Source organism: Gadus morhua, chromosome 7, assembly GCF_902167405.1.
Source record: "Gadus morhua chromosome 7, gadMor3.0, whole genome shotgun sequence".
Taxonomy (NCBI): domain Eukaryota; kingdom Metazoa; phylum Chordata; class Actinopteri; order Gadiformes; family Gadidae; genus Gadus; species Gadus morhua.
The window spans coordinates 26988240-27014170 of NC_044054.1; the positions used below are offsets into that span (position 1 = coordinate 26988240).

The 25931-nt window shown below is 47.3% G+C and overlaps 2 protein-coding genes and 1 long non-coding RNA gene across 3 annotated transcripts in view; all 3 read left to right on the plus strand.

The window, feature by feature from the left end:
* Positions 1 to 60: 60 nt before the first annotated feature.
* Positions 61 to 14269, plus strand: plekhm2 (pleckstrin homology domain containing, family M (with RUN domain) member 2). Its single transcript, XM_030361853.1, is given in 24 exon segments — positions 61 to 633; positions 1721 to 1827; positions 2147 to 2256; positions 2688 to 2787; positions 2888 to 2907; positions 2910 to 2974; positions 3143 to 3231; positions 3233 to 3318; positions 4210 to 4269; positions 5196 to 5499; positions 5651 to 5882; positions 5885 to 6445; positions 6448 to 6485; positions 6892 to 6961; positions 7530 to 7620; positions 7805 to 7869; positions 8160 to 8248; positions 8826 to 8958; positions 9814 to 10001; positions 10300 to 10365; positions 10854 to 11013; positions 12313 to 12492; positions 13157 to 13273; positions 13652 to 14269. Coding segments are annotated over 24 exon segments (3129 nt in total). The 5' UTR covers positions 61 to 573; the 3' UTR covers positions 13790 to 14269.
* A 2752-nt stretch (positions 14270 to 17021) lies between these two features.
* On the plus strand, positions 17022 to 18114 carry LOC115547542 (uncharacterized). Its single transcript, XR_003977379.1, has 3 exons — positions 17022 to 17273; positions 17387 to 17594; positions 17957 to 18114. It is a non-coding gene; the product is annotated as an uncharacterized LOC115547542 (long non-coding RNA).
* Positions 18115 to 18210: 96 nt separating this feature from the next.
* The window catches only part of LOC115547112 (anoctamin-7), a gene marked incomplete at its 5' end in the record, with an annotated part of 14697 nt that continues 6976 nt past the window's right edge, over positions 18211 to 25931 (plus strand). The window contains 18 exon segments of the mRNA XM_075074192.1: positions 18211 to 18414; positions 18765 to 18872; positions 18991 to 19127; positions 19239 to 19296; positions 19571 to 19681; positions 20138 to 20289; positions 21147 to 21186; positions 21188 to 21255; positions 22082 to 22178; positions 22516 to 22659; positions 22883 to 22903; positions 22906 to 22995; positions 22997 to 23023; positions 23754 to 23852; positions 24587 to 24689; positions 25335 to 25446; positions 25553 to 25607; positions 25897 to 25931. The exon segment at positions 25897 to 25931 is cut by the window's right edge and continues 63 nt beyond it. Of these exon segments, the coding sequence (XP_074930293.1) occupies positions 18211 to 18414; positions 18765 to 18872; positions 18991 to 19127; positions 19239 to 19296; positions 19571 to 19681; positions 20138 to 20289; positions 21147 to 21186; positions 21188 to 21255; positions 22082 to 22178; positions 22516 to 22659; positions 22883 to 22903; positions 22906 to 22995; positions 22997 to 23023; positions 23754 to 23852; positions 24587 to 24689; positions 25335 to 25446; positions 25553 to 25607; positions 25897 to 25931 (1661 nt within the window).

Below are 25931 nucleotides of genomic sequence, written 5' to 3' on the forward strand. Positions count from 1 at the left end.
CGATTAATGGCCTGTTAACTATGAATGTGACTGTGTGTGTGACTTGTGAGTGCGGTCAGTGGGGCAGCCGGTCTGTCAACGGTGACGTACCGCGGTGAGCTTTTCGCATGCTAGCTAATGAAACTGAAAATACCCACGGAATGCACTTCGACATAATGCTATCAAAGACGATAAATGCGCAGATCTGGTAAAAATAAATGCCGTCAACCAGCTCGATATAGCAAAATTAATTCCATTGAAGCTAAAGTAAACATCTGACACCAAACTTGCTAGCTACTTCCCCTGGCTATTAGCGGGCAAGTAAGCGTAGTCCTCAGGAGGGACAACAACATTAACATATGCCCACTGGTGTGTCTCTCGGCGAAGCTCGTTGTTTCACAACGGATTGCCAAATTGATCATCCGCAACATTGATGGGGCAATTCGGTTAAACCCCATCAACTCGTGTTTTTTTGGTGGAGGAAATACAACGTCGGAGCTCCAAGCTAGTCAGTGCAAGCGTGAACGCTAGCACGACGTGTGTGCGGGAATCAGCTGACCGCCCGCTGCTGCACTACCGCCGAGGAAACAAGTGATGGATCCACTCAAAGTCAAGGACCGAATACTGGAGAACATTTCTTTGTCTGTGAAGAAGGTGAGCTGTGATCTCTTGTCTCTCGTTGGGCCAACGTGCCATTTGAAAGTCAGTGGTTGTACTCACTGTCAATTAGGTTTCTTTTAAAAGAGTTACTTCCAAGTCGAACGGATGGGGACATCACATGCAGGGCCTCGCCCCAGTAACAGCTCATTGTTGGTTCTTCTAACATCCTTATTGTTTACCCTTGTCAGTCAGTGTAATTGAAATATTCTATGCATACGGTCACATTGATGCCACTCAGCACTGTGGTTTTAATGCGGCATAGTGCTGTTGTATACAGCATTTTACGATCAGTTGAGTAGTTACACCACGAATGTGTTGTTTGCAAATCGGCATCACATGTACACACAGGCTTTAGGCTGAAGGCTTTTTACCATGTGATTGTTTTACTGTAAAAACTAACTCAACTGACCGACAACAACTTTGGAGGTTCAGCTGCAGGGATATCCAATGAAAACCATTTTTGGACAAGCAGCCTTTGAAATACTTTCCCTCCCTGATCTAAAGTCACATGGTTATCAGGTGATTGAAAGGGAAATCTAATTCCTGACTGTTTCTTTCAATTCATGGCATTCTTTATTCAAATGTTGACCCCCCCAGAAATGTATCTGAGCGGATGATACTACCACTTGTTGACTGTAACCCTTACAAGGCAGTTCAACTGTGGTACATTTATGGTTCCCACCACCAACAAGGTGCATGCTGTCCTCATTAAAGGGAAACCCCACTCCCTAGTTCTGAATCTTAATTAGTGGCAAACTGATGTCTGCCCTCCTGCCTTCCGAATCAACCCTACGAGTTATTTTCAGCCTTCCTCTCTTGTTGTTTCCACCATCTGTTTTTCACATTGTTTAAAGGGCTTTAAACGTCACAGACAGTGTCCATTTGAAAAGCTTCAGCGCTGAAAATGCAATTTCGATCCAGAGCCTTGCTACAAATGTCCTCAAAATGGCTGTGAATGGGAAAGCTGAGAAGTCTGACACACACAAAGAATGACACACATAGACAGACAGACAGTCACGTTTTTTAGAGGACATCTGTTAGACATTTGCAAATTCTTGATTTTGTATCATTCTGCTGACAGCTGCAGAGTTACTTTGCTGCATGTGAAGATGAAACGCCTGCCATTCGCAACCACGACCGGGTGCTGCAGCGGCTTTGTGAGCATTTGGACCATGCTCTGTTATATGGGTAAGACCAGATCCAAGAATCTCAGTCTAAGGATTATAATGAAATATATCTGTGTAGAGATGGGCATGGGTATTTAGTATATCTAGTCGGAATTATTGGATTGAAAGTGTCCATAGAGTAATGAGATGTTTTGTTATCTTAGATGGATAGATATCGTAGATGGATTTCGTTTTAACTTGAATTTATGCAGTTCACGACTGGTAACAAAAGCCTTGAGAGGGAGATTATGTTCAATAAATATTTTTCAGATTGCACTTGTTTTCCCTTTCCCAATTTTCATAAATGTGAAGGTTAATAGTGTTGCCCATAACGTTTTAAGGCTGCAGGACATCTCCTCCGGCTACTGGGTGCTGGTCCTTCACTTCACCAGGAAAGAGGCGGTTCGGCAGATAGACGAGCTGCAGCACATAGCCACCAACCTGGGTCGAAGTGAGATACCAGCCAACGCAATATATACACAGCTACATGTCTACACATGACATACTGTCCCATGAATCACACGCATGTAATGCCAAGTGTGTGTGACCTTTACCACCACACAAATATTCTCAGTGCAGAACTAGTTCAAGAAGTCTCGGGAGAAAGGAAAGTACACAATTTGGTGTCATTTCCACATTTTCACTACACATCATCTTCGTCTACACATATTTCTACAGTGACTGGATTGTGAAAGCAACCATATTGATTGTCCTATGTTAACATGTTTAAGTTCTTGGATGAGAACCTTTCCGTTCAACTCAACGGATAACGTGAATCTCCCTTCTCAAGATACAGGCTCTGACCTATTCACTCATTCCGAACTTCACCAAAGCGCCACAGCAGTTAAACATACTTCCAATTGCTTCATGTGTTGTCTGCAGGCCGAGCGTGGTTGTACCTGGCACTGAGCGAGAGCTCCCTGGAGACTACCTGCGCCTTTTTCAGGAGAACCCAGGCCCTGCTACCGAACTACTACTTCAAGTGAATGCTCGAGAACTCTTGCCATTTCCGCTCATCTCTGATACATGGCCGGCCCGCCCTCTTTGAACCGATGCTAACGTTTGCCGTCTTTCCCTCCCAGGAATGCACTGGTCTGCAGCCACGCCACCTGACACTGTTCCTCACGCTGGTGTCAGGCCTGGAGTTCATTCGCTTCGACCTCGAGCTGGTCAGTATCCTGCTCCCTGATCATCCCCACAGATCTATATGGAAAAAATGCACGCGTTCAAGTTCAGGATTCACCTTAGAGTATAATATTTTGGTGTCATGCCAAGCTCCTGTTGTATAGGTATTCATTCACAGGTCATCTAACGCCCGCTTGTGGATGCTGTCACAGGATGTTCCATATTTGGACGTAGCGCCCTACATGCCGGAGTATTACAAACCCCAGAACCTGCTGGACTTTGAGGAGAGGCTACCGAGCTCGGAACAGCTTGTCCCTTCACTCCTTCACCTCCCTCACCTCCACCAACCTGGAGTGGGACGATAGCGCCATAGCGCCATCCAGTGAAGGTACGGGAGCACTAGCTGGAGACTATCCGTTTGTTTCTCACACATGAGATACAAACAGAGTTGTTTGGAGTTGTTTAGATCGTTTATTTGCACCGTAGGTCAGAATAAAGTTGTAATGTTTTTTTAGATATGGATGACGTCTCTATTCTGTACACACAGAGACTATGTGTGACTAACTATCTCGCTTTGATTGTTGGAAATACACGTAAGAATCCTCTAAAGATATACCTGCAGATTCCTGGATAAAAATACATTAGTCTGGGTGGGCTTTAAAATAAGCCTATACTTTAGCTCCATTCTTCACTGTGAATTACCCATTTTTTACAGTAGCTTTTTTACTTTGAACTTGCCTCAATTACCTCCACACTCCACTCTTGTTATTTGCCTTCATTATTATGGGATTCAAAAGCTAAACAAATGCCCCGGCTAGTTTGATGCAGTTTGTGTCTGTGCATGCATTCTCTGTAGTAGGGATTGTGCTGTAACTACGACTGTACTGGGATGACTGTGGTAACTCGAGAGTGGGATACAAAGCTGTTAAAAAATGTCAGACTTAAGGACGTGGATGACGTAAAGAAAAGTGTTTGCTTCAGTTTAAAGCAAATGCTTTGGAGTGATGGCAGCGCGCTAAATGTAAATGCTGTAATCATCCACGCCCACAACCCTTTAAGTGGCCTCCCTCATTAAATTCCATCTGCCATTTCCTCTAATTCCCTTTCATTACGTCTGTTGTTGATGTTGTTGTTGTGTTAATGTACTGTTCCAATTCCCTTCCATGATGTCTGTTTTCCCCCAATGTTCTGCTGTTGTCTCCCTCACGTCCTCCTCTGTCTACGTGGTTTTTATCCACACTCCCTTCTCTAACAGTCCATCTTCTCCCTCCTTTTATAGATTATGATTTTGGGGACATCTTCCCTGTGTTGCAGTCACTGCCCAGTGCAGACTGGGAAGGTGGGACATTGTTGACCCTCCCCTTTTCCATCCCGTGACCCATGCCCCCCTGTCCCCACCCTACCACACCTCCACCCCCACCCCCACCTCCACCCCCACCCCCCCATAGCACTGCGCATGTGCCTATCGTACTGTTTGTGTTGTGTGCATGGAGTGGGGTTCCCTGGTTAAAGAAGGGATTCAGGATCGGTGTAACACGAGGGCGCTTGGACAGAACGCGCTTTTCTTGTTCTCTAACATTCAACTGTAAAGTTTTGCAAGCCTGCAGGCACTTGGGGCGTACTTGCTGAACATCTTTTAAATGCGGCGTCTGTCATGCTATGCGAGTGCTTCACTCGATAAAGGATTCTCAGGCTCTCAATGTGTGCTTTGTAATCCGTGGCGTAAAAGAAAAGATGATTTGTGCGGCTGATACTCACTCTGCTCTGACTCTCCATCAGACTGTCTGGTGTGTCTTTCTGGAATGCTTTCTTCATGTTGCGTTGTGTGGCACCTACCGATGTTAAGCTGAGCTCGTACTTTAGTCTACACATTATAGATTCAGTATGATAGTGTGAATTTGTGACTATTTTGTTCCTTTTTAATAGAAATGCAACTTTAAATACAATTAAACTTTTTTACTCCACATTTTATTAAGATGTGCGCTCTAGTATTCTCAAATATAAGAGACATTTGAGACATTTTCAACAAGGTTTTTTGGGGATTAAACCAGATGTTAGCATATTGTTTTAAATAATTCTAGCCGATTAGTCTAGCCCTATGAGAGCTTTCGACAGCGGCCTGTGTCACAGCAAACAAAGCCTCTCTCTATCTTCCGCCCCCTGGGATATCTGTTTATTGCCGCCTGAGCCTGCAACAAACTACATCCCCCAACATGCCCCGCCCGTGCACACATAACCCTCCAGTGTCTTGCGTCCGCCTTGCAGAGGGGGATCTCACCGACCCCGCCAGCTGTCCGCGCTCCAGCGGCTCGGATCCCCAGACGGTCGTCGGCGACTCGGTGATCCTCCGCTCCGCGGCGGCCGTGGCGACCGTTTCCGTGGCGCCCATGAAGGCAGCCCCGCCGCCGTCGCCGCCCCGCAGCCCCGTGTTCCGGCACAACCCGTTCAACCACGACTCGGACACCAACACGTCGGCCGACGTCACGCCCGTCCACGTGGCCGGCCGCCAGGGCTCCTGCGCCCCGCGGGAGGACGGCGAGAGCGGCAGCACACAGCTGGAGGTCATCAGGTGAACGCGCGCCTCGACCCACTCGCCGGCAACCGGTCCTTAAGGATGCATTGCGATGGCCCCTGAGCGTCAAGCATAGAAGTGGTCGGGAGTTTCCTGTGTCCTTTTAAATGGGCGGGGACTCATAGCTCTCCTCTGGGGTCTCTTTCAGGCTGGCCAAACGGAGGAAGCCCGCCAAGAAGCGACGGGTAAGAGTTCCAGCGGCTCCATCAGCAGCGTCAACAACAACTCCTCCTCGGACCTGGTGGAGCCGGAGGAAAGCCTGCCCAGCCCCGAACCCCAGGGGGCCAGGGGAGCCGCGGAGGAGGCGGACTCCTCCAGCAGCAGCCTCCCGCACGGCGGGGCGGCCACGAGGAGGACGGGCAGGAGAAGCACGGACGAGGAGGAGGAGGAGGAGGAGGAAGAGGAGCCGGAGCCCTACCTGCGGCTCCCGCAGATGACGGACACCTCGATGGACGGCGTGGGCCGCCCGCTGCGAGACGTCATGGACCGTCTCAACGGCGCCCGGGAATCGGAGGAGGCAGCGGAGGCGCAGGGAGCGACCGCGTCAAACGGCGTGGACCGGGACCCCGACCCCCAGCCTCCCACGCGGCAGCCCTTTCGGGAGGAGGCGGGACGGGAGCCGCCCGATCGCGCTGACGGGGAGCCGCCTGGTGCCGCTCTGGCCCGGGGCCCCGCCGGGCCCTACGCCTCTGGCCCCGCCGGGCCCTACGCCTCTGGCCCCCGCGGTACAGAGCCTGCTGCCCCGGGTGGTGGCGGCCATGACCCTGCAGGGTCTGGTGAGTCAGAAGCTGTTGAAGGTGCTGCTGAAGATGCAGGAGCGGCAGCGGCAGAGGAGGGACCGGAGCCCGCCCTGAGGCCGACCAGGGGGAGGGCGGAGCCGCCCTCCGGCCCGTGGGAGCGGACGACTCTGGCGGAGAGGCGGAGGAGCAGCTGGTAGAAGAGATTCTCAGTCCCGCAGAGGACTGTCACCCGGCAGAATTCAAGTAGGAGCTCCAGAGACGTTATATTTGCGGGACTGGTTTGCTTTGGTTTTCGGGTGGAAATTCAGGTTCATGGCAGCTATAATTGTTAACGTGATGGCGTAGCTGTGTAGATAATTATTGTAATTATCTATCTTCTACCTAACTGAATTAATCTTCAGTGAGGTAAAAGTTTGCTGAACAGATTCACTGCTACATGTCTTTGCTATCCTTCTCACGTATTACATTGCGATGCTAAACCCAGAGGTTCTCAAAAGCACAACAAAGCATTCACAAAGAATTCACAAAGAGTGGAAAACCCTGAAGGCTGCTTAACAGATTAGCACACTGTAGCTCACGCTGTTAAGCGCATTACGAGTGAGATGTCAGCTTGTCAAGCATAACATTGTCTACTTCTTTTGTATTTCAGGGTGGACAACAACCATTTGCTGCTGCTTATGATTCACGTGTTTAGAGAGAATGAAGAGCAGCTTTACAAGGTAAAGGAGAACACTGCTTACAATGAATGCACATTTTATTGCATTGTGAGTTTAAGCACTACACAACACTAGATTTTGAAGTACACGACCCAAAAAATCCCTCCCCTGCCTTCAGGCGTCCTTCCAAAGCCACTCCCCCATAACACACGACTGGCTCGCTACCTTTAGTAAAAGGTCTGCCTAGCGTTGTGGAACACTCCAGTATTGTGCAATGAGTGCACGAAAGTAAACTGACAGGTAGACCGTCCAATAATTTAAATCAGGCCGGAGAAATTATTGGACGGCCTTAGTAAAGGGTTGCGACAGCCACAGACACAGATTAATTTTTTGTTCCGAGGATTTCATTAATTGATTGCTAAATACAAGAGAAATCTATAAACTGCCTACCCTAGGTTAAATAATACTTCTGACCAAAAAGTGGGAGCCGAACATCCTTTGTTTATTAACAATGACATTACACAATCATGAACACTTGCGTATCATCTTCTGTTATGGTGTGTCATCTGTGATTGTACACAAGTCCACGTGTTGAGTAAACCTGGTGTTGGTTGATCTCTCTCTCTGCCAGATGATGAAGATGAGCACGGGACATATGGAGGGAGACCTACAGCCCCTATACCTGCTTCTGACAGACTGTTACATCTATCTGCTCAGAAAAGGTTAGTGGGCACATGTTGGAAACGCACTGGTTTTGGGTATTTTTTTATTTCATTTATTTTTTGTGTCAGTATGTTGATAGGCAGCCTCCTTTGGATCAAACTGTGCGTTGATGTTACGTGAGCACCAGAAGACACTGGAAAGTTCAAAAGCTAAAGGATTGTTTTTCCTTGCGGTTATCCCCAGGGGCTGCAGAGAAGCCCTACACGGTGGAGGAGGCCGTCTCCTACAACGAGCTGGACTACATCTCCGTACGTGGTGCACATAAAATGGACAAACTCGGCCAGACCCATTCCCAACCCCTTATGTTGTTGTCCCACTGCAAAATGTCTGATACCCATCCAATTCCAACGCTTGCGACTAACCAATCAATAGTCGGAGGAAGTACCTTTAGCATCGCACCTGTGGCCCGGTCGGTAGATAAAACCAGCAAAGGTGGCACAGTCTTTTTTTAGTCGGCGCTGGGGACACCGTAGCATGTACCTGGGTGCCATCGCGGCGTGGCACAGCTGATCTCCGTGTTCTGCTCCGGGTCCTGTAGGTAGGGCTGGACCAGCAGACGGTGATGCTGGTGTGCACCAACCGGCGGCGGCAGTTCCTATTGGACGCGGCCGACTTCTCCCTGACCATGTGAGTGTGCGGTTCTTTCCTACTCATATCCCACACGGGAATACTGATCCAAAATCAGTCCATTTCATAACTTTGCCCTCCCTCCCCTATAATCATTTATAGGAAACACCAAGCCGACATTGATTGTGTCTCATGCCGATCCTTGATGCGTAGAGGCTTCGTTATGGTTCCACGATGACGCCACGCAATGACCACGCAGTCGCTTCGACGCAGTCGTCGTGAACCTGTTTTGGTTCTGCGTCGGGTTTACCCTAGCGGACCAATCACAGCCCTTGCTGCTGCGTGACCTCGGCGCAAGGTTGCAAGTTTTGGGAGGCGCACGACCCTTGCGGTGGAAGCAAGGAGTCCGCAAGGACGTAAGGGGTCCTTTAACCCCCATGCCATAACCATAACTAAGCTTTAAGTCTCCCTTACGTGGATCAACGATGGAAGTAACGATAGACTGATAGAAGGGCTCAAGGGACCCTGAAACCCCCTCCTGTCCCACACTGATCGCGTCATCTCGGGTGGCTCCCCTCCGGGCGTGGTCTAAGCTGCTGTGGTAACCGTGCCGACCCGACGTGCCCCCCCCCCCCAGATGGCTGCTGGAGGCGCTGCGCTCGGCCATGGTGAAGGGCTGCCGGGAGCCCCCCTACCCCTCGGTGCTGACGGACGCCACCATGGAGAAGCTGGCCCTCACCAAGTTCATCTCCCAGGAGGCTCACTGCGAGGTAGGCCCCACACCGGGGGGGACCCTACCCGAGAGGGGAACCGGTGGTTGAGTCGTCGTTAAGATGGTGACTGTTCCGGGGGACAACCGAGTCAGTCGTAAACCACTAGGATGTTTACTGTCGGTAAACATGAGAAGGTGACACACTCCACGAAGGGCCCAGGTGACAAACATGATGCGAACATACTGCCACGCACTGACAATGCAAAACATAACGTTCACGGTACATTAAGATAAGATAAGATAAGCCTTTATTGTCATTATAAAGTCGCCTATACAACGAAGTTGGGAGTGCCAACTGAAGGTGCATTAAACATACAAAAAAACAAACAAGCAATTTCAGTTAAAATTGTAAAAAACAAGACAGAAATGACAGAAAAACATGTGGAACAAGACAAGGACAGGCGAGGTGAATAATAAATATAAAATATAAAAGGCTGTAAGCATATTGCACTTTATAGAAAGTGAGGTATATGTGTGTCTGTTTAATGTTTTATGAGTGTTAAGTGTCCTAGGCCCAAGGAAAGAAGCAGAATAATAAGAAGAATTAAACGTCTTGATAGCAGTCCATAAATTAAGAATTATTAGAAAATAAATTAAATTGAGAGGTTAGCTTTATCCGCAACAGAACGCTCTTTGACATCACTGGTGTGGGACACTTTGGTGATGGGATCTTGCCAGGAAACACTCACTGCCACGTTGAGATGCTCCGAGACGAGACCTCACAGCCAGACCCCGGAGGAGGTTCCGGCCCGCGTTGTGATCCCAGCGGCGTGTAGACACAATCCGCTCCCGATCCGATCCCATGACCCTGAACAGCTCTGTGTGTCGTCGTCCCCCCCCCCCCCCCCCCCAGGTGTCTGAGGTCTCCATCCAGCTGTACTCCCTGGTACACTGGGAGGACCCCATGGACGCGGCCTTGTCCCCCCATGGAGGGCCCCCAGGCTCGGGCTCCTCCAGCACCAAGGAGGGCTGCCTGCTCTACCGCGCCGGGACCAACCTCCTGGGCAAGGAGCTGTGGAAGAGCTGCTACCTGGTCCTCAGGTAGTGTGTGTGTGTGTGTGTGTGTGTGTGTGTGTGTGTGTGTGTGTGTGTGTGTGTGTGTGTGTGTGTGTGTGTGTGTGTGTGTGTGTGTGTGTGTGTGTGTGTACTTCTGTTCTCCTGTATGTGTGTACTCCTGTTAGCCTGTGTGTGTGTGTGTGTGTGTGTGTGTACTTCTGTTGGCCTGTGTGTGCACTTCTGTTAACCTGTGTGTGTGTGTGTGTGTGTGTACCTCTGCTAACCTGTTTCTGTGTTCTTCTGTAAGAAAAATAAACCAATCTGTCCCATGCCACCTTTGCAGCAATGGAATCCTCTACCAGTATGCAGAGAGGACAGACGTAGCCCCTCTGCTGTCCATCACCATGGGGTAGGTTGCCGTGCTGCTGTCTGCACTGGCCCATTGATCTGTGTACAAACCAGTGAGGTTAAATGGGACACGGCGTCCCCGTTCGTTTAATGTGTTGTGGCAATTAAGCTAGTCTGAGCCTTGTTTATCAATTCAATTCGTACACGATGACCAATACAAGAACGAGCATCGACTAATCATATCAAATGTATACTTTAAAACTTCAGACGGCGTATGTTTCCGAGCCATTGCTCCACAGCGATTACTACCTTAATAAATATGTTAAAGTTTAAGTAGTAGCTTCTAGCGCTGGCAGTTCCACTGCTCCGCTTCCTCTTGCTGCTGCTAATTAGCCACTGAAAATAAATGATGTTCTGTATCTATTGAAATAACGACCTGGCAACCGGTTTGCTGTTCCTCATCTCCCCCCGTTCCCTTAACCCCTCCCCCCCCCCCCTCCCCTCCCTGATTGGTCGAGCAGCATGTCACGTGACGGTGTGTTCCCTCAGGGGCGAGCACTGCGGGGGCTGCCGACGCTCCAACAGCACGGAGCGGCCCCACGCCTTCCACGTGGTCCTCATAGAGCGCCCCCCGCTGGAGCTGAGCGCCACCGACGAGCAGGACATGGGCGACTGGATGCTGCTGCTCTGCCAGGCGGCGTCCAAAGGGGTGAGGACGGAGGCCCCGCGGCCCGGCGACCGCTGCTTTATCGCTCAGGAGGTAGAGCGGGCTGGCCGGCTGTCGCCTTGCACAGTCGACACCGCCGCCAGTGTGTGAATGTGCGCGTGATTGGGTGAATGTCAGGGAATGTTGTAAATTGCTTTTGATAGAAGTGCTATTTAAATGCAGTCCGTTTACCATATTAAGTATGTTAAGGCATGGCAACTCGAGTACAGACGCAAGAGAAGGGATAATTGTTCTTCGGTTATGAGGGTCGGCTTTGCTCAGGAGGTAGAGCAGTTGTCTTGTAACCGAAAGGTTGCTATTTCGATCCCAAGCTCCTCCTGTGTCGAGTGTCGATGTGTCCCTGAGCAAGACACTTAACCCTAACTGCTCCTGACGAGCTGGCTGTCGCCTTGCATGGTTGACTCTGCCGTCGGTGTGTCAATGTGTGTATTAACCGATGTAAGTCGCTTTGGATAAAAGCGTCTGCCAAATGCCCTAATTGTAATTGTAATTGTAATGATGCAAAGTTTTACTACCCCTCTGTGCTACAGCTATTACATTCACCCAGGCATTTTCCCTGCTATATCTCCTGAATGTCATACTCGTCCCCCGAGTTGACTGGCTCATAACGGTACAAAAGAGAGCAACGAAAAGCCAAACATAAAAGAAAGGAATATCTCGTGAACATTTCCAGAGCATGTGTGTTTAAACGTGAGTGATGCAGTCGTAGCACTCTCCAGTCAGGTAATGTTCTAGTAGTAAAGGAAACAATATGCCGTCCTTTCAACATCGTTCTACTGAAATGGTTAATGCTGACAGGGAAAGTATTCATATTAAATCATTTCCTAAGCACTGCTGTTATGTAAATGTGTGTGAGCAATTTTCAGAAATGTCGTGAAGGCCGTGAAAACTATTGAATCTCCATCCATTAAGGCAGTTATCCCCTCCCGTTCCCCCCCTTATTGAATAGCAGCAGCTCTGGGTGCAATTTCTCGGGAACTTTCACTCAATGTACAAACCACCTTTTCAGTATTAGGATCATTTGAAGTCCCCCTGTATGTTCAGAGCCACATTTCCTAAAATAAACTCAAGTGGGTCGTGTTTCCACTGAGGGCGCTTACACCCGCCATACGGCAGCGCTATAAACTCCACTCCCTCAGTAAACATACATACAAACTCCCTCTTCCATCCTATCTCGCCGCAGTACCCCTCCCCCCCGAAGGGGGGCGCACCTCCCACTTTGGGAAAAACGCACTACGGTGCTCCCCGTGGCCAACAGTGTGTCCCTGCCTCCCCCTCCAGGTGATCCCACTGGGTTCCTCCCCCACCCCCTGCATCCCCTGCTGCCTCGTGGTGACGGCGGGCCAGCTGCTCACCTGCCACCAGGACTGCCAGACCAGCTTCTTCCGCTCCCTGGGGATGGCCGATCTCTCCGACGTCACCGGCGTCCGCCTGGAGGCCGATCAGCAGTACTGCGTCGTGGTGAGTGCACCCAATTTTGGCTAAGCTTTGGCTTAGTATTGTGTCGAGCTACACTGTTGTATATATTGACACATTATCGATATTGTGTAGATATGCACTGTTGGATATGTTTTCACAATATCGATGTTGTGTAGATATAAACTGTTGCATATGTTTATACAATACCCATCTGTTGAGATCTGATTTTGGATTACCTATGTTATAATATTGTGTTGGATGTTTTAAAAGTGACTATGCAAGAATGGGCGCCTCTACTGACTCAATTCATCCAACCTACATCGCTTGTATTAGTTCCTTAAATATTCATCTTGCACAGTGCAAGGTCGGTAGGGTTATATTGAAGCCAAAAATGCAATTAGCTTGTCCATCTGCCATGGTCAACACATACACAGTATTATACTGTCATCCAAATAATGTTGAACCAGCAGACCTGTGCGGACAGAGCAGGGACGTGAGGCCATCGTTGTCCACCTGCTATAGGCGGTCTATGCGCTGTACACGTGCATGCCTTCCATTGATCAGTTAGCATTGATTCATTAACATGCATGTTGTTAAATCATCCAAGCCCAATTTGGGGTCAATGGTTGATTTGAAGGCCGATCTTTAATACAATCGTTTGCTCGTTCCTTCCCATTTCTGCCCCGCTGCGACTGAACGCGTGAAGGAGTTCGCTGGGGATCGGGCCAAGTTCCTGCCTCCCTGGGTTTTGTATTTCAGCGGCTGTGGGGAGAGAGACCGTCTTCTAGAGGCGCTGGACGCCGCCTGGAGAGAGATTTTTCAGGTAGGGAGAAACAAACAAATATTCACCATCCCCTACGAGTGATTCACTGCAGACTGGACGATGAGTAAAAAACGTGTAGCTGCCATTTTAGGTTACAGAGAGCGTCTAGCAGAAGTCTGCATGAACGCATCATATGACGGTGGGCGGGGACTATCTCAAACATTGATGGAGTTTAGAGATCCCACATGAAGTTTCGACTATTTTACACATTTGCATAATAAAAAAAAAAAAAGATTTTTATCATAATATTTTTGGGATTATATATCTTTTTGACGTCATAGAGAAGGTGGCAGGCGTGTGTTGCTTAGGCGGTGCTGTGGGACACCCAGGTGTCAGTTCCGGTCCTCCTAACCCGTGTTGTGTGCTGCGGGCTCCCAGGTGGTGCTGCCCCGCGGTGAGGTGGAGGACCCGGCGGTGAGGAAGCGCTGCAGAGAGGCCCTGGCCCTGATGAGCAGCGCCTGGCAGAGGGCCGACAGCCTGGCCCGTGGCCGCGCCCAGAGGGAGCCCTGGTGCTGAGGAGGGCCGTCGCCACGGAGACGGGCGTCAACTACTGAGGCATCTCGCGGGGGCTCAATGGACAGGCGAGTCCCAGGGGCTGCGAGCCTCCGAACGGACGCACGTCGTTAGAACGCCGTCGGCGGTGCTTTTACAGGATATACCCAGCCGTTGTGGAGGTCGTGTTTCTCCCACTCGTTTGTGAGACGGATTTACAGGCCGCGGCCGGTTTGCTTGCTCGTTAAAAAAAAAAGAATCGTCGTTTTAAATTAAGTACCAACTGTGCCTCCGTTTAGTGCACATAGGATGTTAATAAAAGTAGAGTTTTCATTCAGCCACTCGCGACGACCTCTTGGATAGGAATGATGCTGTAGCCGGGGGCAACCAGCATCAGCATTTACGACACGGGCGTCGGAGGAGAGGTTGACTAGACTGGAGGTTGTGCTGGACTGTCGGTAGAATCATGTTCCCAGCATCATTTCCCGTCTCTCTTATGGTTTCGAATAGAAAGTACCTGCTGGCACAGTGCATCTACATTCATAGCATTAAGCAGATACTACACATTACAGTAATATACAGCTTAAAGAAGAATTCAAAAGGTTCTAGATGTGTTCATTTGAAGTGCCCTTAAACGAAACAAGACCGATCATCTGGCCTGCTTGGTGGTTGCTCGTGTACGCTAGACAGATTAATGTCTACACATAACGTAAACCTCCACTCAGTATGTCACGCTTTTCAATTTATGCATGTATGATGAAAAATGGGTTCACTATTGTGTGCGTGTGTGAGAAAGCCATATGAAGCCAGGAGGTTTAAGGGTTGACACACTCCATCCTAGATGGTGGATAACACACTCGTTGCTCAAAGGAAGTGGTGTACTCAGTTTCAACACGTCTGAACCTCTACTCTGATACGTGTACAGTGCAAATACATACCATGCGCTTTCCACTATTACTACCCTTGTCCAATGTAGACATAGTAAATAGCATTGTTGGTTGAGGGAAAATACTGTACATGGCAAGTCCTTTCCTAATAAAAAAAGCTTGGTTGAGAAGATTTCCAGTAAGGCCAAGGCATAAAAGAGCTGATCTGCTACTTCATATGCTAAACACTTGCCTCTTTGTTTTGAAGTTTCCTCATTCAGGAGATTCATTCAGAATTCCTTTTTTTGCACATTTGTTTTCCAACCTGTTTGTTATTGGTAGAAATCTATGGTCAAAGGTGTTTTTTTTTTTCTTTTTTCAGATGACATAGGTGAAATGGGAACAGCATAAATGTGTGCTTTCTTAATAATGGTTATGTATTTATGTGGAACATTTTAATCAGCCATGTCGTTAGCCTTCATCACTCCGTTAGAGATGGAACACTCAGCCCTGATTTTGGAATAGCCTTTTCTTGGTGAGCGACGTCACTCTATTGGAGAATTGCATCTTTTTCACAGTTCTTGCCAAGATTTATTTGATCATGAATGCTTGTAATAACGCGTTCTTTATTATAAATCTGGCATTATTTAAAAGTCACAATTTTGTATGAATCATGATAACAGTTAAAACCCGCATGTTCTCTTGTTGGTCATCAGAAAGATTTTGCTCTAGCGCCTAACTGCAATGTGACTTCATTAAACTGGAATTATTTACTAGTTATTAACCAGTAGCTTGAACTAAAAACGATACACACTTTATATATCCTGTGGGGGTAATTGTTTAAACATTTGCAATTTCAACACAATGAACTAGTATCAATGAATGATTCTGACTTCAGTTGTGCATTTTGGAGTTGGATGTGTGCAGACTCTTCTTATCTACTCGTCAATTGAAGTCTTCCAGGTGCCACTAGGTCTAGCTTGTTTCTGTTTCTTCGCAACAGCCTCTCGATCTCAGGTTTACAGGAGTTTTTTCCCAAGTCTACCTTTTTTTTTTTTTTGTGCTAATATGTTTTAACCCTGTTTTAAAAAGTCCTGTTTTGATTCAGTGTAAAGATATGTTGAAAGTCACCACTGTAATGGAGAGAAAGTAATGGTGTTGAATATAATAGTAAGTCAGTATATTGACGATGAAGGCGGACAGAATCCAGTTATATGGATCCACTCTAGCACTGGAAGCTTATTGAAGAAGGATAACTTGAATGGTTTACTACTTTTAATGTAATTTGGGGTATTATCCTTAATGACATTACAAGAGTAATTAAGAGGTATAACACTTGGATCTGTAGTTGAAATAAAGGTGTATAATTAATGTCCAATATAATTGTTCTTTTAGAAAAACGAATGTTTGGACATGGCGGGCCATTGAAGTTTAGACCAGTTCATTGTGTACAATTATGCATTAATTGTTACATGTTTTCTTTGTGTAAATATTGTACGTAAATATGTTTATTTTATCTATTTTTATTTGTGAAAAAAACCTAATCAAGACAATTTGCTTACAAAGACAAGCATGTCTTATGTCATGGACATTTGCTATGGTACCGAATGATAATGAATGTACAAAGTCAATTTATGAAATACAACGAGAAATAAATCAAAATTTAAACACTTTGTGGAGTGAAATGTGATTTTATTTCGTACAGACATTCATGCACCAATGGTGATGTCCGCCATGCAAGGTAACAAGGAACTTAGGGTTGGGTGTCTTGCTCAGGGAAACCTCAACACTTAAGCTAGTATGCACAGGGGTTCAAAGCAGCAGCAGTGAAAGCCGCTCTGAGCTACTGCCACAATCAGATTCAACGGAGCAACTCTCGGGACCATAAGACAGGAATGGAATCGATACTAATGCGAGTGTGTTACCGATGTAGTTTACCGTTTTGTTCGACACTTCAGTGTCAAATCATATTACCTTGAGAAGCCATCTGTATTATCACTGATGCGTCAATACTTTTACATGTTTAAACTACCAAGGCATTTAGCATCAGAACACATCAATGGTTCATTGAAAATATCCTTTATTTTCAATCTATACATCTTGCATCATGAGCTTATTGGTTTATTCCCTTCCTACATCTTTATACAAGCTGTAATGGTACGTTGGGTTTGGTCTACAGACCATAAAGAACAGAGGTAGGTTTCTGCTGTGTCTTTAATCAATAGAAGTTATTGCCCTCATTAACAGAGTCTCCTGCAGGGGGTTAACTATATGGGTGTGGAGGCCTATATTGAGGATCCGGATGTTGGAATCCTTTGAATAAAATGGGGTTTCCCTGTAGTCTGGTTTGATAGATGAGCTCATGCTCTGCTGTCAAACCCTATCGTATCCTCCTGAGTGACTCATGCATTATTTATGTTCTGGGTGGATATCTAGTAGGCACTTAATTCCCTCCTGTGCTGAAACCTCCTGTCCCCGTTTTCTGTGGATTACGGTATTCTGTCTCTGCCCGTGCCCTGTGGGGGAGAGGAGAGAGGGGGAGATGTAGAGCGAGAGAGACAAAAGAGGAGCGCAGATTGTAACATACCCACACTGACTGACTGCCTTTTTCCCCTCCCAGCTCCATTCCAGCATCAGAAACGGTACAGTACTGAACAGGCATCCACCACCCATGTTCTGCCTTCATCTTCAAAATGCATTTGCTTTCATCTTTTAAATATTTAACCAGATACACACAATGTGGGCCTGGCCACAGTGCATCATTTTGTCCCTGCAGTGCCGATGGTGACTTGTAACCAAACCATTTGCGCGGTAGACTCTCCTCCTGAGTGATGCTGAAGAAGAGCTCTGGGCCGCGGCTTGATGACGGAGAGTGTCTCCTGATGTGCGCTGCGTGGACGGGGAGCAGGCGGCAGCGGCAGCTACGGCAGCCTACAGAACGCAGCTACATCCCCCGTCGATACGTAAGCGCTCCCACGCACACTCTTGCAAAAAAACAACAACGTGAAATGCGGCTCGTTTGTATCCCTGAACGCTTGTGCGTGTGTGTTTGTGTAATGTGTGGAAGAAACTGCAGATAAGTGCTCGCAAGTCACTCAGCCTGAGGTGATCTGGTTCTCTCCGATCTGGTCCCTACTCAACAGTGTTTCATTACAGCTGCGAGACAGATCTATATATTCTGATGTCTGATTCCTGTTTGTTTGCAATAAACATGTCAAACCGACATGTGCGACAAAACAATATTCCCTCACTGCTGTGTCTGAACGGATCTGTCCCTGGTTATAACGAGCTAATGAATACGACTGAAGTGTATCCGCATCCCTAGTTTTCAGCCTCGGCCAATAATGAGGTCTCAGAGGATGATGCTGATGAGGAGGAGGAGGAGGAGGAGGAGGAAGAACCCATCCGTGTTCCTAGCGATAGGAAGATTCCCCAGCAGCCACCACTAAGGCCCGGGAAATTACTTCAAGGATGGACGCACCAAAATAGGTACTTAAGACGTGTGCGCTGTTTGGATCACCAACCGGAGCCCCTAGGTCAGCCGTTAATCTCTCGACCACCAACCGTCTCCCAACTCTCTCTGCTCCCTTCCTGCCACAGAACTTTGTGCTAGTGTGGGAGGTCCGTCATCGGAAGAAGCGGCGTTCCAAGCGCAAGGCCGACGGCGAGGAGCCGGCGCCCAGCCAGAAGACCACCAGCTCGCAGCAGCGCAAGGAACTGTTGGCCCAGTGGAGGGAGAGATTCGTCCAGAACCTGCAGACTGCAGGCTTGCTCCTGGAGAAGGTAAAGGGCCCAATTGTGAAGGTTTACCCGGTAAATGATCACCCATTGTTCCACTGACGATTCCTATAAGACACGCACCATGATCCTGCTCCATTGGACCAATATTTGGTGGAAACGTCATTTATTGTAGTGACACTTCGTGGTTTTGGCGTCACGAAGATTCTTACAATAAATGACCGTACACCAAATTCTGGTTCAGCGATTGGCTTTTGTCATCATAAAGTGTCACCTACGAGAAAGTATTCTCGAGCAGCCATTGAATGCATTTTCAACGTATCACCCTCCTGTTGGAGGCTGGGCTATATATTACACTTTCCAGCGGTGTTCCTTACTGTAATTCACACCACCAGGAGGAAACAGCCAACGAGAAGAAAACAATTAATTTCCTGAAGCTGAGCGCGCCCTGGGAGGTGCTGGTCTACCACGCGGAGGAGATGTGCATCAGAGCGCCACTGCAGGTCCGCTTTGGGAAGGGATACGGGAAAAATCACAGAATTTAAAATCTCAGCGTTTGCTGGTCAGAGTCAGAGTGTTCATTAAAATTAGCTAACTTGTTTTCTTGTGTTTGACAAACAGGTGCAACCGAGCCCAGACTTTAACACGTCCGCTCGGATAATGAAGAGGCTGTGCATACCTAATGTGTTTACAGAGTACGTGCCAAGACGCCCGCTAGACTACTACACGTGTAACTTCCGCAAGTCGAAAATGGACAGGTGTGGGGCTTTCTGAGTAGGATACAATATCTGATTTGCTGATTTACCTTGAAACTGCAAGCATATTACTGCTCTTGCTTTTTTCTTTTTTTTTGCTTAACCTTCTCTCAGGTTCCTCGGCTGTAACAACCATGAAACATATTTCTCAAGCACACAGAGGCACCGCATTGTGAGTGGAGAGCCCTTGACCTCATCCTAAAAATATTCAATATTCATCCATCTTCTTCATAATGGTCTTAAAGGGGAACATTCATCCTCGGCTTTTATGCTTCACATGGGTGTTAAAAAAATAATAATTAGGAACATCAACGTCATTAGTCCAAATCCGATCAATGGTAAAAGCAAATCTCAGACCAGTGATGGAAATGGTCATATCGTTCGGTGACTCACAGAACTAAATCTTTTTATACCTGAGCGGGACGGTTTCTCTTTTACCGTTCCAGGTGTATGAGATCCTGGCGAAGACAGCCTATGGCAAGAGGAGGAGGGCGGAGGTGGGCGTGGCCAGGCTTCTGACCGAAGGGGCGTACTCTGCTGCCTTCCCCCTGCATGAGGTGAGATGATGGAAGAGTCCGGCTAAAGACAAGTTCTGCTTTCCTCCACTTCTTGCCATTCTCTATGTACAATTTTCGTACCTCAATATTTCATATTTCAATTTATTGCGCCATGTCCAGGCATCTGAGCCAATTTTATAGTTACATCGTTTTTGCATATGTTTAATCTATATTTCAAAATGTTACAGTATTGCCCTACTTTATTTTTGTGTTTGTATTTCTTACTTCTTCTATGCTCTATTTGTGTTAATGCTTTTCTATCTTGAGGAGAGAACCTTTGACTGTTAAAATCGTAATACTCCAGAGAATAGTTTGAATGATTGATGCTTTCACCTTCAGGGAATGATGTGGGGAAACAAAAACCAACATGTTTACTTAACTCCAAACTATGTACATTATTTCATGCAGGCTACAGTACATAGCAAGACAAATCAATCTGTTCTATGTTTGATTTAGGGCAAATACCAGCTCCCTACATCGGAGGTTAGTCCCGATGAGCTGAACAAAAGGCAGGTTCTGTTCCAGTATTGGGCTCGATGGTCCAAATGGTAGCAGTATCAGCCTCTGGGACCACAGTCCGGGGAGTACTTTGGAAGGAAGATCGGCCAGTCTACATAAAAAAAAAATATGCTTGGCTGGGTAGGATCGCTCTCTTTCCTCTGTCTCGCTTTCTCTGTCTCATTGTATGTCTCTCGCTCGCTTTCATCCTTCTCCTCCCTCCTCTCTCGTCTCTCTCTCTCTCTCTCTCCTCTCTCTCTCTCTCTCTCTCTCTCGTCTCACTCTCTTCTCTCCTATCTCTCATCTCTCTCTCCTCTCTCAATCTTCTCCTCTCTCTCTCTCTCTCTGTCTGTCTGTCTGGTCTGTCTGTCTGTCTGTCTGTCTGTCTGTCTGTCTGTCTGTCTGTCTGTCTGTCTGTCTGTCTGTCTGTCTGTCTGTCTGTCTGTCGGTCTGTCTGTCTGTCTGTCTGTCTGTCTGTCTGTCTGTCTGTCTCTCTTCCTGTCTGTCTGTCTTCCTGTCTGTCCATCTGTCTGTCTGTCTGTCTGTCTGTCTGTCTGTCTGTCTGTCTGTCTGTCCTGTCTGTCTGTCTGTCTGTCTGTCTGTCTGTCTGTCTGTCTCTTTCTCTCTGTGTCTCTCTCTCTTTCTATCTATCTATCTGTCTCTCTCTCTTTCTCTCTCTCTCCGTCTCTCTCTCTCTCTCTCTCTCTCTCTCTCTCTCTCTCTCTCTCTCTCTCTCTCTCTCTCTCGTTAACTGCATAATTCTTTCAATAGGAGGATGCACTTTCCACCCTGAATGGAACTCAAGCCCGTCTTGATTGGCATATTAATCATAAACCCCCACCAGCATGCCACAGGGCCATCCCCCAGTACCATCCCCAGTACAGTACCATCCCCAGTACCAGTACTATCCCCAGTACAGAGCAGCTGGTTCTCTTCCAGTGTGGGCGTCATTTGTGGAGCTCTGAAGTGTGTCTGGTTCTGCAGGGTTCTACACAGCCTGGCTCCTGCACAGCTGCCCTGGTGGGACTGCTTGTCTTTCTGTCAGGAGTTCTGTCCCTGGCCAGCAATGAGCCAGCGTGAGTATGGCTCATCTCATCTTATCTTATCTTATCAGGATTTTCGTTGTGATATTTGCAACGCATTTTGATGTGCTTTTCGTTGTATATTTAGTTTAGGACACTCTCTATACACATTATGTTATGTTCTGGTGTTCATTTAGTCTCATATATATAGACTTTAGAGAAGCAGAGTGCTTTTGGATCACCTCTTGTTGCTCTTAGCATATGGAGAATATGAATAATGGGTGTGACTAAAATTATAGTTAATTATTTATACATAATATTTCCATACTAAAAGCTATGTAAGGCAATTTGGAGAAACCAGAGTAACCTAGATTTAAAAATTATCCAACTGCAAAAACTAAACAGAAAATGCTTCTAAACTAACTGCATACTCTAGCCTCATTACTTAATTCATAAAATAGTGTGTTTTGGCATGGTTTCAACAAAGTGAATGGAAACAAATGCATATGTGCTAAAATGATTATTTGTTCTATGGAGCAACAGATTGATTTTAATCAAAATATTTGACCCATTCATTCATGACCACTCATGCAGTAAAAGGGCAGCAGGTCAGCAGCGAGAGGTGTGACATGAAAGTGTGTGTGTGCGTGTGTGTGTGTGTGGTTGTGTCTGTGTCTGTGTCTGTGTGTGTGTGTGTGTGTGTGTGTGTGTGTGTGTGTGTGTGTGTGCGTGTGCGTGCGTGCGTGCGTGCGTGCGTGCGTGCGTGCGTGCGTGCGTGCGTGCGTGCGTGCGTGCGTGCGTGCGTGCGTGCGTGCGTGCGTGCGTGCGTGCGTGCGTGTGCGTGTGCGTGTGCGTGTGCGTGTGTGTGTGTGTCCCACAGGCAGGAGATCTGCACCAGTGGAGCCAGCTACCTCATGTGTCCTCTCTGCAACACCTGCAAGGCCTGGAACATGTCCGACATCTGCCCCATGGCCAAGGTCCTCAAGGATCCTCCTATTTATTGATTGGTGGATTTTAATGAACCGTTTTTCTTGGAATGAATTGAATATATATTTGGTTGTAGTAGCCATTCTTCACAGTTGCAACTTTTTTGCAGCCATCCTGTTTCACTTTTCTCACTTCAGTTAAACTTTTGATTTTTCTGAACGACCTTGGTTTATTTTAGAATTTTAAAAAAATATGTTCTCATGCCTGCAGTTTGGTTCTGTTGGTTTCCTGTTTCCTGTCTACTGCAGTCGGGCTACATGTTTGTTTCTTGTGGCTACAGTCGGTTAACCTGTTGGTTTCCTGTTTCCTGTTTCCTGTCTGCTGCAGTTGGGCTACCTGTTTGACCATCCAGGCACAGTGTTCTTCAGTGTGTTCATGTCCTTCTGGGCTGTCACCTTCTTGGAGTTCTGGAAACGCAAGATGGCCACCCTGGCCCACCACTGGGACTGCATGGACTTCCACGAAGAAGAGGTTTCACGTCTCCTTCTCTTCTCCTCACATCCATACAGTATAAAGACTCCTCAAACATGCTTTTTATTTTGTTTTATTAATATGTACATTATTTAGTTTTCATTTAGTTTAGTTAGATACAATTTTTTTTCATAATACATAATAAGTCTTAAAACCAATGAGCATCATACATTTCGAATAACATATCCAATCTAACTTTGATCTCTCATGGCTGGCCTCGTAGGAACGCCCTCGCCCAGAGTTTCGTCGCCATGGCGCCCGCCCGTGAGTACAAACCCGGTGACGGGGGTGAAGGAACCGTACTTCCCCAAGAAAGACCGTCTGACCCGCATGTTCAACCGCGTCCATGGTCATCATCATCATGGTGAGTCCGCCCGGACACGTTGATCAAACCGCATGGACACCAGACTGTTGTTATCACCTCTTAAAGGTGACATATTCTACCACCAGGTGTGAGTGTGACTAGCCAATACAAGACGTTTTTGAAAATCCACCTAGATGTGTGCTGGATAGATCGGTCTACCAGCCTGCCCAGTGGACTGTAGCAAACGTTGCTCATCTATCCGTCATACGTCTAGGTGGACACGCCCACTTGTGATTTCAGAAGAGGCACATTTTCAAAACAACATGTAACGGCTTATCACACTCACACCTGGTGGTATAATATGTCACCTTTAAAGTGGCTGGAAGTAGGATTTAAGAGCTATTGTTTGAGCGTATTTCTTTAGAAATGTTAGTCATCCGCCAGCTGAGAGTGAGTGGAATGGGCTGTTAGAACGTCTTATACCAATGTATCAATGGGGAACATCGGTTTCTTGTTCGCTGCGCCTGCCTCTGTGTGAGCCGATTTAGATTTTATCTCTTCCCTGATTGGTTCTGGGAATCCATCTCGCTCGAGGGGGAAATGTCATGCTGGCTCACACAAAAGAGTACTGTTGTAGTATGAGACAGTCCTCCTCTTCAACGTGTGCTAAGTGCATGAAAAGCAATCACCGAGCACTGATTAGATCAGCATATGTATAAGTATGTTTCTATTGCATTACCCCAAACTGGCCGTGCTCTGACGCGTGGGCTTGTGTGTTGTTGCGCCACAGCTGTGTGTGGTGGTGATATTCCTGGTGACCGTCATCATGTACCGCGGCATCATCAGCGTGATGATGTTCCACACGGGGAACCCCGTACTGCGCACTCAGGTACGACTGATCCATCTGGACGTCTTGATTCACTGTCTGTGTCTGTTAGGGCCGGTGTGTGAAGAAATGTTCTGCTTCTACCATAGGCTCCAATATTTGAGACGTACAAACTATTATTCAAACGGAAATTACATTTATGAAAGGTACAATATCCAGATTGGCTTTTTCAAGCAGGCTCTAGTCTAAATCTTCCTCCAAAACCCTGTCCATCCTCAGAAACACTTAAGAGGCGATTTATTAATGCTTCTGCGGAGTGGGAGCAATTAACCTAGATCCCTGTATCAATTGCAAACCCATTGCAATCTCCCCTAGTCTCCCGTAATAATCATTCTACTCCTTCAAACCGAATGAACGGGTCGAGTCGGTTTTCCCTCCAGCTACGGAGCCAGGCGGGTTGATAAATGACCATCCCACACGTTACAGCAACGCTACAAGCGTTTCAGACTTTGAGGAGGTACAAATTACACTCGCAGTACAAACTACACTTGGGGCGGGGGTTTCAGACTAAACTCTACAATCCTAAATCCTTCAGTCCCCTCAAACTCAGTTTATTGAGTTTGACATGTATTTTTATCTACTCTGACTATTTCCCCTGACAAATTATTTGGTAGATGTGTGTGGGAGAATCATCCCTCTGTGATGCGTCCAGGTGATTTAAACGTCTTTAGACGTTTTCAGACGTCAAAAAGCTGAGCTCATCGTCCCTGCTGGGTGGCACGTTGTGTTCTCTGCAGGCCGGGAACATCGCCACCATCTCGGGCAGTCTGGTGAACCTGGGGCTCATCCTGCTCATGGGTCAGGTGTACACCGCGCTCGCAGAGCAGCTCACCAAATGGGGTGAGCGGCAGTCTTGATGAGGGCAGAGCTCAACTCTGACCTCGACGCTACCTTTACACTACTCCCCTTCCCCGCCGTCTCTCTTTTCTCCTCCTTCTCCCCCCGTTCATAGACATGTTGATATATCCCCATGATTTCGGTATGGGTTTCGTGGTGTTGGGTTTTATCCGTGCTGCAGACAACAGCTCACTCTCGTTGAAATGTGTCAACTTATAGTTTATTGATTGTATTTTACTCGACAATAGCCATATGATGTAACCAGTAGATGTACTGTTTACATCTTGTATCTTGTCGATTTTTTATTCTGCCTTGACTTGCACTGTTTAAACCTGAAATTCCCTCATGGGATAATTCATGAAGTCTCGTCTTGTCTTCTTCAAGGGAAGCCGACTCTGACCCAGATCCAACGTTAAAATGCAAACAAACATTCCAATGGGCCTAAAATGATCTCCCTAAGCATTGTAGAATTCCCCAATCAACCTCAGCTGTACGTCAGTCTAAGACCTCTCTATGCACTTGTGTGTGTGTGTGTGTGTGTGTGTGTGTGTGTGTGTGTGTGTGTGTGTGTGTGTGTGTGTGTGTGTGTGTGTGTGTGTGTGTGTGTGTGTGTGTGTGTGTGTGTGCCTTTGCGTGCGTGTGTGGCAGAGATGCACCGGACACAAACCGAGTATGAGGACGCTTTCACCTTCAAGGTGTTTGTCTTCCAGTTTGTCAACTTCTACTCTTCTCCGTTCTACGTCGCCTTCTTCAAAGGGAGGTGAGTGAGGAAACAAGGCTTTCTTCTCCGGCTGCATCTGATTCGTTTTCCAACCAAAGAGAGTGGTGGCTAGGGCCGAATTTAAACCCACATGTTTCTTTGTCAGATATGTAGGTTACCCTAGCAACTACGGAACCTTGTTGGGAATGAGAAATGAAGACGTAAGTGCCCTCTGTTCATTCATGTATACACTGATACAAGATGTGCCGCCGGAATATATTAAGCTCTATCTATCATGTGTGTGTGTGTGTGTGTGTGTGTGTGTGTGTGTGTGTGTGTGTGTGTTTGTGTTTGTTTTTCTGTGTGTGTGTTTGGGTTTGGGTTGTTGGGGTGTGTGTGTGTGTGGTGTGTGTGTGTGTGTGTGTGTGTGTGTGTGTGTGTGTGTGTGTGTGTGTGTGTGTGTGTGTGTGTGTGTGTGTGTGTGTGTGTGTGTGTGTGTGTGTGTTTCAGTGTGGTCCCGGGGGCTGCCTTATAGAGTTAGCTGA